The sequence below is a fragment of the Mesoplodon bidens genome, assembly GCF_964165515.1.
Source record: "Mesoplodon bidens genome assembly, chromosome: 3".
Classification (NCBI taxonomy): domain Eukaryota; kingdom Metazoa; phylum Chordata; class Mammalia; order Artiodactyla; family Ziphiidae; genus Mesoplodon; species Mesoplodon bidens.
This window is the reverse complement of record NC_138178.1, coordinates 62,286,175-62,302,751: the sequence shown is the minus strand read 5'-3', so window position 1 is coordinate 62,302,751 and position 16,577 is coordinate 62,286,175. Positions and strand designations below refer to the sequence as shown.

Here is a 16,577-nt window from a genome sequence, read left to right as displayed (position 1 = left end):
TGTTTCACCTACACAACCAAGTGGTCACAATTTTACAGATTTAAAGTTCTTCTCAGTACTCACTATGGAGCACATATCAAGGTTCCTGAGATGTTATCTATTAAGATGTAAATAAGAAGAAAGAAGGGACTTCCCTGGTGGCACAGTGGTTAAGAATCCGCCTGCCAGGGCAGGGGACACGGGTTCGAGCCCTGGTCTGGGAAGATCCCACATGCCACGGAGCAACTAAGCCCGTGCACTACAACTACTGAGCCTGTGCTCTAGAGTCCGCGAGCCACAACTACTGAGCCCATGTGCCTAGAGCCCGTGCTCTGCAACAAGGGAAGCCACCGCAATGAGAAGCCTGTGCACCTCAGTGAAGAGTAGCTCCCACTCGCCGCAACTAGAGAAAGCCCACATGTAGCAACAAAGACCCAACACAACCGTAAATAAATAAATAAATAAATAAATAAATAAATAAATATAAATAAATAAATAAATAAATAAATAAATAAATAAATAAATGGAAGAAGGAAAGAAAACTGAAAATTTCACTCACTGATTGACAGTCTCAGAGACTAGCCTTTCACAGACAACATGTCTTACCACCAAGACTGGCTGGGTACCTGACAAGGACCAGCTCTGCCTGCGAGGCCTGGTGGTCACTGCAGGAGAGGCAGTGCCATAGGCCCTGCATGCTCTCTGGCTACTGTGCACACCCTCCCCAGAGCAACAGCCCCACAGCTCAAGTGAGACCTGGACAACCAAACAGTCCAGAGGTCTGTAAATGGTTTTAAGATCATGCCATGAGGTATTTGGGGGTCCAGAGAAAGAAAAAGCCTGGAGAAGGGGAAAACTCAAGAAGAACATGACAAAAATCTCAAGATACGTGAAGAGGGGTCAGAGTTGTTCTGGAAGGCAGCATGGGGGGTAGTAAAAGCACTGGCTTTGGAGTCAGATAGATCTGAACCCTAATCTCTACATACGAGCTGAGCGAACTTGGCAGTCACCAAATCTCTGAATCTGTTTCTTCACCTATAAAAATAGGGAGAATAACACATAATTCACCACGGATTTAATTAAGAAAATGTATGTAAAGTGGTAAACACAGGGTTTGAGTAATTGATAAGGTTCTTTTCTTCGTAAATAACCCGAGTGCTTACTCTGAGCCAGGCACCATGCTAAGTGCTTTATACTCATTAGCTCATTCAATCCTCCTAGTAACTTATTAGACACTGGGAGGTTAAGCACGGCCCAAGGACACAGAACCGATGGGGCAGGATTCCGAATCCCTGCCCGAGTCCCAAGTCCATGCTCCATCCACTACACAACACACTGCTCTTCCATGCCCAATACCACCCGTCCCCCGACTCTGCAGAAGCAGCACCAAGTCCCAGGGAGACCATATGAGGAAGACCTTTCAAATAGTGTGAGCTGGTGCAGATCACCAACCCCACCCTGAGGGGGGGTCTGGAGGATACCAGCTCAGGGCCATAGGCTGCACCAGGCAGCCTGAAGGAGGGCCTCCCTTGATTCCTAGAGTCCTCAAACTTATCAAGGAAAATAAACCCTTTTAAGCAGTAATGCATGAGCAACCTGCAGAAATCCAACCTTTCCCTGCCTTTGTTGCTGAGATAGCAATGAATCTGTTCTCTTCGGCTCTCAGGAGATGGGCCATGGCAGTCATGAGTGCTACTCCCTTAACTTAAAGGCCTTGGGTCCCAGCAATGAGCGACTCATACACCCTCCCCAAGTGTTGAGAGCCTGGCTATGATAACCCTCCCAGGCCTAGGTCACTTCTCATCCTTTCCAGGGGTACGCTGAGGATCTCACTTCTTATGCTTGCTCAGGTCAGCTATCACCACACCTGGGGAGCTGCTGGTCCCACCCTGTGTGATCCTGGGCCGGGTGGAAGCTGGTTATCGAGGGTAACAAGGATGAGGAGAGAGAAAGCAGGCTCTAGCCTGGACCATGTCACATTGTACTGGCAGATATGTTAGGTCAGCTCTGGGCACACAGGCCTACCTTGGATGCCTCAACTGCCTTAATTTGATGCATATGCTTCTGAGGGCCAGAAATGGTGGGAAACGTGAAAAAGGAAAAGAGGGCTACCTACGTGAATCCGAGTGTGGAGTAACTCCAGAAGGCACCAGCACACTGTATTCTCTGTGAAGGGTGTGCCCTGAAATTGTGCAACACCTCTGGCCCAGGAGGGAAACTATGTTGTAACTAAAATTTCTGCTTTGGTGAGGGACCTACTTCCCGACTGACCTCTCAGAGTTGTCTAAGACACACAAAGTGAACAGTGGCTGAGCGCTTGGGCAAGTGGAAAGCACGCTTTCTGCATCAGGTGGTAGTGACATAGTAAATGTTCAAGGAAAAGACACAGCCAATGCCCTCTAGAGCAAAGACGGCCCTGGACAAGGTCTAGTCATGCCAAGCCCACATCTACAGGTCTGTGGTAATACTGGACTCTAGAAACACAGGAAAACACAACAGGAGGAGAACTTTGATCACTTCTAGATACCTGCTCTACATTTCAAATCCATCTTCAGTGGCTCCATTACAAGTTTTACCTTCTTTTATCTCCTCTGGTCATTAAAACGGGGAACCCTTTAGTGGTACAAATAGTTACTTTTCCTCTTTTTGCTTTCCGCCTGAATCCATACAGAACCAAGCTTTTATCAACACTGGACCACTTGGACGAGGGGTGGGCGAGAGCCCTATGCTTCTTGCCAACCTTCAACCCCCTCCTTGTCCAAGAGGGAGGAGGAGGGGGCTGATCCGACTGGGAAGACCCTGCCATGCACTTAGGTAGGCTCATATCCCAGTGGGTGAGGCCTTTCTGCCTTAAAAATGGAGAAACAGAGTCAGGACACAAAAACCACTTTCTAAGAGCAGGTTTGGAGGGCTGCTTTCTTGTCTGTTCTGTCTGAGATTATGTCTGTGAGGCAGCCTTTGGTTCTCCATAGCCTCCTGTAGACTGTCTTTCCCTAAAGGCAGGGCCCCACACTTGGATTTGGAGGGAGGGAGAGGCCAATTTTAGACATGAGTTCAAGCAGCATTCTCCAAACCAAGTAAAGGTTTGGGAGTAGATAACTTTCGGAGTTATCAGGCATCTCTTAATAAGCTTTGACCTCCATTTGATGCCTGGGGTATGTTTATAATTGATCAAAACGTAAAGGAGGAAGGGATGTTATTGGCAACCCAAGCTTCTAGCATGAAGTTTTGAGGTTCTTTTAAAATGGAATTCACTTGAAATTCCCTTATTTTCCAGAACTACCAAAACTCAGTTCTACTAGTAACATACGTAACTATTAAAAGACAAATTTCAAATGATGGAAAAAGAGTACACTGTATAGATGAGAAGTGTTTTTTTTTTTGCACCTTAAAACTGAGAAGATGGAAATTAATTTTCAGTTAATGAGGAACAATATTTATTCCATTTGCTGTCCTCTCACCTTCACTTTTTCTTCCTTAAATCTGTTTCGATAGAGCTGTTTCTTAAGATTTCCTAACTGGGACATGTTAGTCTGGCAATGTATATCTTTAAATACACTGCAGATTGTTAGGCTAATTTCCTATCTATTTTTAGAGATGATCTATGCCTGTGAGCCCTTTCTAATTTCAGTAATCCACTAGGCAACCTGAGGTTTACAATATGCACAAGCTCAACATGGCCACTGGCCCTGCTGTCCCCAGGTGTTGCTCTTACTGTGGTACATGGCAGAAGTAAGTAATTAAGACCTAACATCAGAACTACCTTATGGCTGCCCTAAGAACCTTCCCAACATTAGGCAAAGGCAACATCTAGTGTCTGAAAATCACCCAGAATACATTTTCCTTTCAAACTGGAGGATTAAAAAAATAGACTGAAAATATGACAGAATTAAGATGCAAGGTGATGGAACAAGACATGGTTATGTGATTAGAGTTACGTTTTTACTAAAACAACACCTTGCCCTAAGCACTTAAAACTTAGGGGAAAAAATGGAGTGAATTTTATAGAAACAAATTTGAGTCAGTAACAGAAACGTTATGATAAACAAATAACACTGAAAAAAAAATTCCAAATCGTTCTAAGCAGGGCAAGTCCTCCCCATTGCAGCCTGCCGATGCTTTTCGGAATGCTTTCCACCTGGGGCTCCATCCTCATCTCTCACCTGTGGAATTGGCCCTGTCTGAAAGGGACATGGATGTGCCAATGGGCCATGAGCTGCCCGGGTGGTAGAGATGACTGCGAGCTGGAGAAGCGAGGCTGCTGGAGTGGAAATGATGGTGAGGGTTATCGAGGGAATGGATGGGATGGGCACTAATCACAGCTGTGAATGAACACAAGACAGAGAAATGCTTAACATGCTTGCACAGACACACACATATCACAGTTCAAGAGCAGTTACCCCGCGCCCCCCTCCCATACTGTACGACCACTTTCTTGGCTTTTTGGTGGCATATGGCTGAATTTGGACAATTAGCCATGGGTTTTATACTTGCTTTAAAAAATCAACACACTCCTATGCATATGTCTCTAGATATACACAGAAATAAAAAACGCTGAGGATTTTTACTAAAATGTTAACAGTGATTATCTTGTGGGGAAGAGGGGTGAAGAATTTAAAAAGAAATTTCTTTTGGTTTATCTTTATTTTCCAATTCTTCTACAATAAATATGGATTATATGAGTTATTAAAAATATCTCCTTGAATATGTCATAAAATATAAATCCATAAGCAAACAAATGGTGGTTTGGGTATCTATTATTTTTTTCTCTTGCTTAAAAAGATAGAAGTCCCTTTTCCTTTGAGTATATTCCTAATTCATTCTGTCTTTTCTTACTTGCTGAATGAAGCATGAAATAGGTATTTAGGCTGAATGAATAAGTAGCTGTTTAATCAGTTTTCATCTTAAAAGGAATGCAAGTGGAACTGAACTCTTATGTTCCAATCTAGTACTAAAAGCATGAAACACAGGCCTAGGGCACCATCTCTTCCTGCTTCCAGTCTGGGAGCTCAGCCACATCCATTCACATATTAAAAGATGAACGGATTTTTCCTAAAATGCCTCTTTCCTTCCCACACTGGCTAAGGAATTCAATTTGCTGCATTTAGCAAACAAATCCAAATTTTCACACAGATGTTCCACATACAACTTTCTATGAAGATAAAGTGCTTCTTTAATGAGGCTTAATTATCGATCCCAGAGATGCAAACAAACAAAATCAGAAGCCCAGTTGGGGTATAAACTTTTCTTAGGTACTCCCATAGAGTAGCTGGAGAAGCAGAATGTTTAACATCAAGATAACCAGCTCTAAATCCCCCAAACAGGTAAACAGGCAGGGTTGGCTAGGAACACATAGGATCTTTTTATTCTTCCCTTTAGGCAAGGACTTCACAAACTTTGTGATAAAACTTAATTTGCCTTTGGAGTCTATTAAAATATCTTGTCACCAAGAATTTCCCTAGATCTTTGGGGTGAAGAAAATCCCAGTCAATAAAGTAGAGGCCTTGGGCTTCCCTGGTGGCACAGTGGTTGAGAGTCTGCCTGCTGATGCAGGGGACGCGGGTTTGTGCCCCGGTCCGGGAGGATCCCACATGCCGCGGAGCGGCTGGGCCTGTGAGCCATGGCCGCTGAGCCCGCACGTCCGGAGCCTGTGCTCCGCAACGTGAGAGGCCACAACAGTGAGAGGCCCGCGTACCGCTAAAAAAAAAAAAAAAAGAGGCCTTTATTCTGCAGCTTTCTCTTTGCCATGTGCAAACAAGCAGGTGGCACAACCAGCCAGGGACCCTGGAGCAGTGCTGCCCCTCCCCGCTCAAGGCCTGGGAAACTAATCAGGGGCTTTCCCTGCCCTCAGGGATCAGAAGCTGCAGGTGGTCCCTTGGACTAAAATACAACTTGGAAAACCTGGCTGAGGAGAGGTCTTAGGGCAGCTTGGCAGTCAGCATCTCCTCCAGGGGAAGACAGGTAGTTTTCAGAAGTAGGATGTTTCAGAATCAATGTTTTCCAGAATTAAGGCTAGGGTGAGGGAAAAAGCCTCCTGATTTTTATCTAGGAAGTGCAACTTGAAAGTGTTTTAGGTACAGAGAGCTCTCACAAAAGAAAAACAAAGTTGACTTCAAGGCATTGCCAGTTTTTCCAAATTAAGTAAATTAAAAATGTGAAAGTGCCTGTCTAGAATACAGTTGGCAATCATTAGCTATTAGCTGAATCAGAATCCAATGCTTCTGGTGCAAGGCCTTTGATGGAACCTCATCCTGACACCACCAGGCCTTTCTCAACAGTGCTCAGACATTTATAGCCATGGTAGGTGGATGGGGGATGCAGACTCCAGGGAATCCCAGCTTGTGAAAAAGGACTGAAGCCACGTGGGGAAAAGCATATCTCTAAACCTGAAGATCACAAGTATATTTGGGAACCTGATTTCAGATTCTTGAATTAAAGAATCCACTCACCCACCCAACTGTTGAGGCATAAATTAAGTAATACTGTACATTTATGCATACTCCTTCCCACCACCAAAAAAAGAAAAAAAACAGGAATGCTGTCAACTAGTACAGCACATCTTTTCTGTGTAACATATTTAAAAGTAACAAATCTAGGAATAGGGTTAGTCAAATTTTACAAGTTTTAAAAATAAGCCAGTTCAGGCAAGAACTAAAGTCTTATATAAAACAAACAAGTAAGTGGTCAAGCTACCATCTTCTTATAAATCAAAAGCAACTGGAATGGAATAATTTACTCTTTTTTGGACACTTCTAAACCTGGGGACCCCGTCCAGGGCACCTCTGATGAGAGGGAAACCGGTTTTCCTTGCACACTTCCAAGTACAGGCCCCTCTTTTTTTTTATCATGGACCCTAAGCAAAAACTACTTTGTGCAGAAATGACCTATTAGCAAATCGGCCCTTTCCCTTTCAAAGCTGACTTTTAGAATCTCGTGCAAGTGACAGCGTGTGTGCAGACATTTACACTCTCAGGGATTCCACTAGTTTCCAAGTATATGGTGCCATCTTCTGTGTGTAGGATATCTGTGATTATTTAAAATCTCTGTCACTTGTTAACAGGTATGGCTAACAGTTCTGAAATGGGACATCTTTTAAGAAATGAATAAAAATCCAAAAGCTCATTTAGGTTAAATTAAAAAGTGATCTTTCAGGATTCGAATCCAGGCACCTGACAGTGTTAATGTTTACTAACCTACTGTTCAGTCCAGAGCAAATAACTTCAAGATCAAATAGTTTTTTAAACTTGATATTGGTAGGCAGGTGGCTTCTTATCTCTCTAGAATGGCACAGAGGACCCTCAACTGGAAGTCCCATTGTGCCAGCTAATCTGAAAGGCTTCCCCACCTTGAAAACAGTAACAAGGGAGAAGAAACATTAGTTAAAAAATATGATTGCTTTTTGGTTTTTTAATCATGACAGTTAACTTATTTTGAGTTTCAAATATTATTAAAGGAGGCTGGACAATTTTCATGCTTATCAAAGTGAAGCATGGGTCAGATAAGGTTGAAAAATATTGCTTTAAAAACTCCACGCTGTCCATCTAAAACTCCTCTAAAATATAACGTCTATTAACTAAAAAAAAATTCCGCAGGTGCCTATCAACACTGATTATGTATCGGGAAGCCCAAGGAATACTGTGACATATAGCCATCTTCAGCCCCATCTCTCCTGCAGAGACTCGATGTACTTTTAAAAAGACTGGTCACTTCCCTAATGCCTGGGAGACTTGTGGAAATTGGCTTCTTAGCTTATTTGCACTGAAATTAAAGAAGCTACTTGGAAGAATAAATATTAATTGCAAAATATGGCAAATGCTTGATACTTATTCCCTCATGGTGCCAAAGCTTTGGTAGATTATTTTTTGTGTTAGGATCAAGTGAAGTCAAAGAGATCATTGATAGTTGTTCCCCAACATGACTGGATAGATTGGCAGCCCTCAGGAAAAGAGAAGCTTTTAACTTACGCTGGGGTGGCTGGGAGTCAAAGGGCATCATCATTTTTGGTCTCATTCCCCGCCTTCCAGCCAGTGTAGACATGCTGTCCTCTGATTCATGCCCTAGACACCAAATATGGAGGCTGGTTACAAACATGTGCCCTAGGCCAATAAGCAGCCTCAGCAGTAAAACATTTCAAGTGGGGGATTCAGGACTCACAAACAACAGTGGGACAAGGTGTTTCTGCAGGAAGTGAAATAAAGAGGAAAATGACCATTAGCGCATTACAGGAGTCCCTGTTGAGGCAACTCAGTTGACACAACGCTGCTTACCCTGCTTCACTGCAGGTCTGTGAGGGAGAGCAGCCAGACCAAGAACATGCTGAACACCACAGTGAGAGTTGGGGTCCAACTGAAGGGACGGAATGAAATGCACAGACATAGGCTATGTTGACTCAAATGCTTGAGTGTCAAGTTGGTGAAGCACGATGAGAGACCTAACAGAGCTAGAAGACTGTCTCATCTGGGTATAGAACCTCTCCCCCCAACAAGCTAGCTATTCTTCATCAGAGGTTGATCCTGTAACACACATTTCTTTAAACCTAACCTCGTATAGGAATCACCAAATTAAGGCAACCTTACAAAACGGAAAATGGTTTAAATGAAAATAGTCTCCAAACATTTGGGAAAAACCTGCACCTCTATATGAATTCCGCCTTTGATGGATGTTGCTGTCCATGGAATTGTCAACCGGTGTGATATCTTGAGAGTTACGAGGAATTGGAGTATCAGTCATGATGGGGTTTGGGTCTGGAGACTTATCAATGGGTTTCAGCTCCAGTCTCTCATGATGGATCCAGAGGTCTGGGGGTTTGACATCTTTGGAGTTCCCTTTGTACTTGTGGGAGCCATTCACTGATTTGCAAGCAGCTCGTTTCCTAGGTACAAAAGTAAGAGGATTTTTTAAAGAAACTCTTGAATATTATTAGTCAAAAGGTTTGGATGATTAAAACTTCCCTTCTGAGAGATGCTTCAGGCAAAATCAGAAACAAACAAACAAGAAAAACAGAGTCAGGAAGTTTTCTTCTGGGAACAGTAAGTGTATCTCTTTGTCCACATATATTTAGAGGTATGTACGTGGGCATATTTGAATATTGCCTTGTGACTTTTTGAGTATAAACAGATTAGACAGCATTTTTTGATCAAATAATCTCTAAAGCAAAAGGTTGCTCCCCAAGTTTCCAATCAATAGAGAAAGGACACCGTTAACTAGAAATATAACAATGGAGTAGACATAGAGTCTGCTTATAAAGGAGGAAGGGAACTCCATTTTACGTAACTCAAACTAGGACCACCACTGGGTAAAGTCAAGAACGGGGATGACAGTGTCGACTTTTCTGTGCCTTAGTTTCTCCATTAAGTCACTCACCCAACTCAATAAGCATTTATTAGGTACCTACTGTATGTCAGGTCCTATGCTGGACTGCTGTGCCCTCAGCACTTCTGGCCAAGTGAGGAAGACAAACACTGAACTATTTTTTTCTTTTTTTTTTTTTTTGCAGTACACGGGCCTCTCACTGCTGTGGTCTCTCCCGTTGCAGAGCACAGGCTCTGGACGTGCAGCCTCAGCGGCCACGGCCAACTGGCCCAGCCGCTCCGCGGCACGTGGGATCCTCCCGGACCAGGGCATGAACCCGCGTCCCCTGCATCGGCAGGCGGACTCTCAACCACTGCGCCACCAGGGAAGCCCTGAACTATTATTTTAAAATGTTCTGAGCTTAATGAAATGCCAAGTGTTATAGTAACCTCTTAATAGCTGGACATACAGTGGACAGGAAAAATGTGAAGGAAAAAGTGACATTTAAGCTAAGACCTAAATGGGACAGGGCAGAAGGTGCATTCCAGGTGGTAAAATCAGATTATGTCAGAGCCCTGAAGCACAGAGCAACAGCCTGGTGTGTTAGAGGGACTGTAAAAAGTCCTGAGTGGTGGCAGTGTATGAACCATGGGGAGAATGATATGAAATGATGCTGGCAAGATGGGCAGGGATTAGATCATAAAGGGCTTTTAGAGCCACGCCAAGAGTCTGAAGTTCCCTCTATGAGTAAAGAGAAACCCCTAAATGGTTTTAAGCAGGAGAGTAAGGAGATGAACTCTGAGTTAAAAATTTAAACCAACTGGGATGTGAAGAATGGATGTGAGGGGTAGGGGACAAAACAGGAGGGCAGTTAGGATGCAACTGCAATAATCTCAGCCATGACTGATGGTGGCCTGGGACAGTGAGAATGGAGGAAAGAGAGAGATTTGGCAGTTATTTAGGAGCCCAAAATGACAAGACTTGGTGAAAAAATGAATGTGGGAAAGGATAGGAATAAAGAAACAAGAGGAATAAAGGATTATGCCGAGGTCTCTGGCTTAAGCCATTTACTAACACTGGGGAGAAGCAGGTTTGACAGAAAAGATTATAAATTGTTTCGAACATGCTAAGTGGCTCTGAGACACTAAAGATGAAACATAAAACAGGTAATTGGTTCTGAGACTGAGTCCAGCCTGAGACTCAGAAGAGAGAGGCCTTGGCTAGAGAGAGAAATATGGGAGTAGCTGAAATTCAGAAGTCAATGAAGCCAAAGAAGCAGGTATCACTAGGAGACAGCGCAGAAGGAGAAGAGAGTAATTCTAGGACCAGGCCCTGAGGAATGTCTGTATTTGATGGCTGAGTAGATTGGAGAGGCTGTGAAAAAGAACACACAATCACAGAATACAAGAGAATGTATTCAAGAGAATGTTTCAAGAAGGAAGGAGTAGTTGACTGTGTTAAGTGTTGAGAGATTAAGATAAGGACTGAAAAATTTCCTTTGGCTTTAGCAATATGGAAGTCACTGGTGACCTCAGCAAAAGCAGTTCTGCTGAAGCAGTAGGGGCAAAATTTGGATTAGAAAGGACGGAAGCATGAATGGGCAAGTGAAAAAATGGACAAGTGAGCGTAGACAAGTATTCGAGAAATTTGTGGTGAAGGGAAAGATAGAGATTTGTAAGTGGTTGGTGGTAAGGACCATGCAACAGAGGAAGGGTTCTAATTATTTCTTAAGATAGAAGAAGCTTGAGCACACTTACATGCTGAAGGGGCAGAGACAACAGAGAGTGAGAGGTTAGCTGTGCCGGAGGAAGGGACAACCGCAAGTACAAGCTCTTAGAAAGCAGGAGACGCGGGGATCCAGACGGGAAGTGGAGAACCGGTCTCCGACAGGAGGCAGGGGGAGAAAATGATTATTCCCAACATGGAAAGGTTTTTAGATTTGATGGTGGCACACTGAGGTAGTTCTCATCTTTTGAGAGTGAGGGGGCTATAGAAGGATGTGTTGAGAAACTACAAGGGGCTAGACTCTAAATACTCTGTCAGCTTTGAGGTTGTAAGAGTCTATAAACAGCTACAATTGAAATGGGAGGTGCCTCAGGTATTAAAGAGGAAGAGAAGTACTGAGAAAAGCTCACATATTTTCGATGGTCAATGGAACACTTGGAAAGCAGGTCACTGGGGGAGGAGGAGGGGAAAGCTCTATGAAGACTTGATACAATTCTTTTAACCAAAGGGACGCAAATTATAGGACCTGCAGATGCAAATACAGAGTACAGAGCCTATTACAAACTCATTTTCCTACCTCTCAATCTGAAGACTAAGTACTTTATTTTTTATTTACTTTGAATTTTAAATCCCCCCAAACATTAAGGAATTCTGTCATTTTGTTTTTTCAGATTCTTTTAAATAAAGATCTCAAGATGTCTAAAACTAGATGTAAAATCAAGTTCATAAAGATAAATGGGAAATGCTGAAAAAGAAGCTTATAGAAAAGTTGTAGCATAGAAAAATGTTATCTCTGAGGTTTTAAAGAGAAACAGTTTTCTACAATCGAAGGTAGGTAGGGAAAAGCTGTAAGAGGCAGCAACCAAGAGGCTTATAAAGGGAGCCCCCATTCTCTTGGAAAAATGATGAAGGTAAGCTATAGAAAGCTATTTTATTTGGGCAAAAGAAAGACTAAAAACATCACATCACCTACAGAAAATGACATAAAGCCATTACTAGTAGCAGTTAGATGGTAGCTTGTACTTGCCCTCTATTTTGAAAACAGATTTATTGTTATTAAATACACGCATCCTTGCCTTGGGCAGACCAGGTCTGATGATAATCACACAGATGTGAATTTCTCTTTTCTCTTTATGGAGCAATACCTCCATCTTACGATCCTTTAGGATACTGCAACTAAAGTTGTTCTATTACCCATACTGTGTTTTTGCTATTAGGGGTAACTCAAGAATCTCCTTTTTTATGGCATCTGTCTTGCTGGCCAGAGATAGGAGTAGAATATGACCTAGGGTCAAGGATTCTCTCAGGTTCAGGAGTGCAGGCTGTTATCAAGCACCATATTATGGAATCACCTTGCTATCTCCTCTAGACAATGAGCCGCAAGCCTCAAAATCCCAGAGGAGTTCAGAGCTAGCAGCCACCTGACCTCTCTGCTAATGTGATATGCTGATTATAAGTAGTCCTTTCTCGTTCATTTAATCAATACATCTCTCCACCGCATTCCCCCCACCCCACCTCCTGCAGTCCCAACCTCAACTTCTACACTTGGTAGCACCTCTTTAAAAATACTCTTAAGCTTAGATTTAGAGTCTATGGTCTATGGTCTCCGTCCATCTCGGCTGACATTTGTGCCATGAAATTCCACAAACTCCTGTGCATCTGGTTCACTGTGTGCACAGAGACAGTCTTCCAAAGGGGCCCCCAACAAGGCTGGACATTGTCCACTTTCCTCTCCAGATCGATTGTCTACTTGGCTCTGTGACTTGAGAGGCTGAGTTAAATGAACTATATCTACATGGTAACTCTGTCCCTGGCTTCCAGTTGGTTTGGCAGGTAGAATGCACAGGCAAGACACTGGAAGGTAGGAGGTATTTTCTCTCCTGCCCCCTCACTGCTGGGCTAGAGGTTGGCAGTAGTTACAGTCCTACCACCCCACATGGTTCCTGTCGCAAGCCCTCTCCTGCTGCTTCAGATCCCTGAAAACAGCTCTCTCTTCATCAGAAAAACCCCTCGCCCTTTTAAGGGTGACAGTGGCCTATCACTGCTGCTGGCCCTTGAACACTGCTGCCTAACGCTAACCCCACCTAGGACGTTGTAAATGGTCCCTTCATTAAAGCCTCCTTCACCCCCTTTCAGTGTGCCACCCCTTTCCTGCCAGGACCCTGAATGACACACACTTAATAAGAGGAACCATTCTGCATTTCCTTTAAAAATATTTAAAACATCGCTTTTCACGTATTTTATGTTTTAACTCTGTGTACAACTCCAGATACAGAAGTCACATAGAAGCAAAAGAATACATACAAAAAAATGTATGGGCTACAACTGGGGCTCCTTACTTTTTCTGGTGAGAAGTGGTACGCCTGGTGCAAAAGACAGCGATGATCACGACCACCACGATGGTGATGACGCCAACGGAAACGATGATGACCAGCAGCATGTTACTGTCTAGAGGAGAGGTGGGGCTTCCATGAGGGCTGTTACTGCCTGGAAAGGGAAAACCGTACGCTTGCTAGTGTTAGAGAATTCTAGCATAAAATCAGGCTACAGAACCGTCATGTGAGTATAGATACTTCTGTGAGCTTCTTGATAACAGTCATCACCGTGCCTTGTATAAAAGTGCCTCATGAACATGGCCATCTCCACTAGATTATGACATCTAGAGAGCGGAGTTTCTGCCCTATGCACAGTACCTTGCACAAAGCTGGTGTTCAATAAAAGTTTCTCAAGTTATACTGAACACTATGCTTGGACAAATAAGGGGGTCTGTCTCCTGGTGTCTTATGTAAATTCATTTTATAAAGCATCTTTTGTGAATCATTTTAGTTTTCTGACTTGGAAAGCTATTTAAAAAATGTACATTCATAGAAAACAAAAGGTTTTCTCCAACATATAGATGTCCGCCATCACAAAAAAATTACTTGAAAAATAACGTCTCTCTTTTTATAAATACACAGTCTATGCAGAGTTAATTTTCTTATTCAGCTTCAGGAAAAAGTCTGTACATATGCATTAATTTGACAAATATTTATTGAGTGGTTACTATGAGCCAGGCATTGTTCTAGGTACTAAGGATGCAACAGTGAACAACAAAGATAGGTAGGGGGGCAGACAATAAATAAATAAGAAATTATTAGTTTGTAATAAGTGCTATGAAAAAATAAAATGAAGGTATATGATACAGAGTGACTGGGTGGCTATTTTAGATTGAATGGATGGGAAAAGCTTCTCTGAGGAGATGGCATTTGGGCTGAGATTTGAATGACATGAATGATCCCACCATACAAAGACCTGGAGGAAGAACATTCCATAGAGAGGGAATAGCTAGTGGAAGGATCCTACGGCAGGAATGAGCTTGGCATGTTCAAGGAAGAGAAAGGCAGCCAGTATTGCTGAAGCAAAGAGAGATATGCAAAGTTAGAGAGAAGGAAGTGAGCAGAAAAAAGATGAAGGTGAGGCTGGAGAGGTGTGCAGAGGCCACATCATTTAGGACCTTGAAGAAACAGATTTTCTTCTTCTTCTTCCTATTATTGTTCCCTCATTGCTCACAGGATGAGGCTCAGCTTTTTATCAAGGCATTTTGTAGTCTTGCTCTTCCATTTTCTGAAACATAGTTCTTTGCTTCCCACCTCGTTATAAAAGTTATGCATGTTCATATTATAAAATATGGGAAATCCCTCTACACAGATCTAACCACTATAGATATATGGTTACTCTCTCTAGTTACTTCTAGTTACTCTCTCTTATTGCCTTAACAATCAAAGCTGTACAATAATAGGATGAGCTGTTTTGCTTAACTATTGCTAGTGACTAAATATTTAGTCACTAGAAGAAGTACTTAAGAAGAGTCATCCTACCCGTCTGAGATGTTGTGGAAGAAATTCCTACCATGAAGGTATGGCCTAGGAACCTGTGTTCTTAGAAAAGCTCCTAAAGTGATTCTCATACGCAGCCTGGCTTATAAACTTATGATCTAATCCAAACTATATTTATTGTGGGAATCCCTTCCATAACACTGGATTAGCGGACCTTTCACTTTTGATTCTATGATTTTATAGGCTACTAAGCACAGTCCTAAATGTGGGATAATTTTGACAGCTTAAGAGCTTATTCTTCTACATTTGCTTTAATCACTTTTATCCTTCATTTCTGGGAAAAAAGTCAGCAGATAGACAACTTGAATTGTACACACTGACCTTCAATAAAATAACATTTTTATATTTGGGAAAGACTATGGAACTGGGAGCCAATACAATTAAGCCATACTAGGGCTTTACATAAAACTTTTATTAACAGCAGTGCTGAGTTACTGGGTGGGGCAGTGGTGGGGCAGGCACTGCAATCAGAGGCTGGGGAGCTGGGGTGTGGGAGGCAAGCAGAGGTGGTGGTGGCAGTTCTTTCCTGCATTCAACAGAGACAAATTCTCATTTAATTGCAGTTGACCTCTAACTTCTGAGCTGGCCAAAAGCTCCCTTTTAAAATAGAGTAAGAATGAGCTGCCAATGGGAGCATCATCCCCCCTACCAGGGACATTAAGGCTCACCTGGACTATTGCAACAGCTTCCAAACCACTCTTTTCTGACTTCATACTCGTGACACCCAACTCATTCTCCGCTGTCATCAGGGTAATAATAGTAGATACTCAATAAATGGAAGTCATAGTTTACCAGTAGTATCAGACATCTTACATATGTTACTTACATGAGGAAGCTCACATTTCTTAGCATCAGCGCTTGAGCTTTTGACAGGCTGGTTCTAACCTACCTTCTCTAACACGAGACTCTCTATCCTGTCTCTAGGCAGTGTGATCCCTGGAGAAAGCAGCTATTTAAAATTTTTTTTAACATCTTTATTGGAGTGTACTTGCTTTACAGTGTTGTGTTAGTTTCTGCTATGTAACAAAGTGAATCAGCTATACATATACATATATCCCCATATCCCTTCCCTCTTGCGTCTCCCTCCCACGCTTCCTATCCCACCCCTCTAGGTGGTCACAAAGCACCGAGCTGATCTCCCTGTGCTATGCAGCTGCTTCCCATTAACTAGCTATTTTACATTTGATAGTGTATATATGTCAATGCTACTCCCTCACTTTGTCCCAGCTTATCCATCCCCCTCCCCGTGTCCTCAAGTCCATACTCTACGTCTGCGTCTTTATTCCTGTCCTGCCCTTAGGTTTGTTAGAACCATTTCTTTTAAGATTCCATATATATATATGTGTTAGCACACGGTATTTGCTTTTCTCTTTCTGACTTACTTCACTCTGTATGACAGACTCTAGGTCCATCCACCTTACTACAAATAACTCAGTTTAGTTCCTTTTTATGGCTGAGTAATATTCCATTGCACATATGCGCCACACCCTCTCTATCCATTCACCTGTCAACAGACACCTAGGTTGCCTCCATGTCCAAGCAGGCTGTTTTAAACTGCCGTGCCTCCACACGAGCTTTTATTGCATCCTAGGATGTTCAATCCCCTCCTCAACATTTAGCAATCTTCTCTGTGCCTTTTAAAATCTGGGTCAGAGATCATCTCTTCTACAAAGCTTTCTCTTTTCTCTATCAGGTAGTTTGCTACTC

General features: G+C 42.8%; 1 protein-coding gene across 5 annotated transcripts in view; it reads right to left on the bottom strand.

Moving 5' to 3' along the window:
• Positions 1-16,577, bottom strand: part of NEO1 (neogenin 1) — a 246,175-nt gene that overhangs the window by 6,040 nt on the left and 223,558 nt on the right. For 2 of the 5 annotated variants that reach the window (XM_081229240.1, XM_081229242.1), the window contains exons 22-25: positions 13,335-13,482; positions 8,613-8,851; positions 7,944-8,036; positions 4,143-4,301 (exon numbers count right to left, since the gene is read on the bottom strand). In XM_081229240.1, the coding sequence (XP_081085366.1) occupies positions 4,143-4,301; positions 7,944-8,036; positions 8,613-8,851; positions 13,335-13,482 (639 nt within the window). The remainder of the gene's footprint in view (positions 1-4,142; positions 4,302-7,943; positions 8,037-8,612; positions 8,852-13,334; positions 13,483-16,577) is intronic. The other 3 variants (XM_081229243.1, XM_081229244.1, XM_081229241.1) reach the window with 2 other exon arrangements.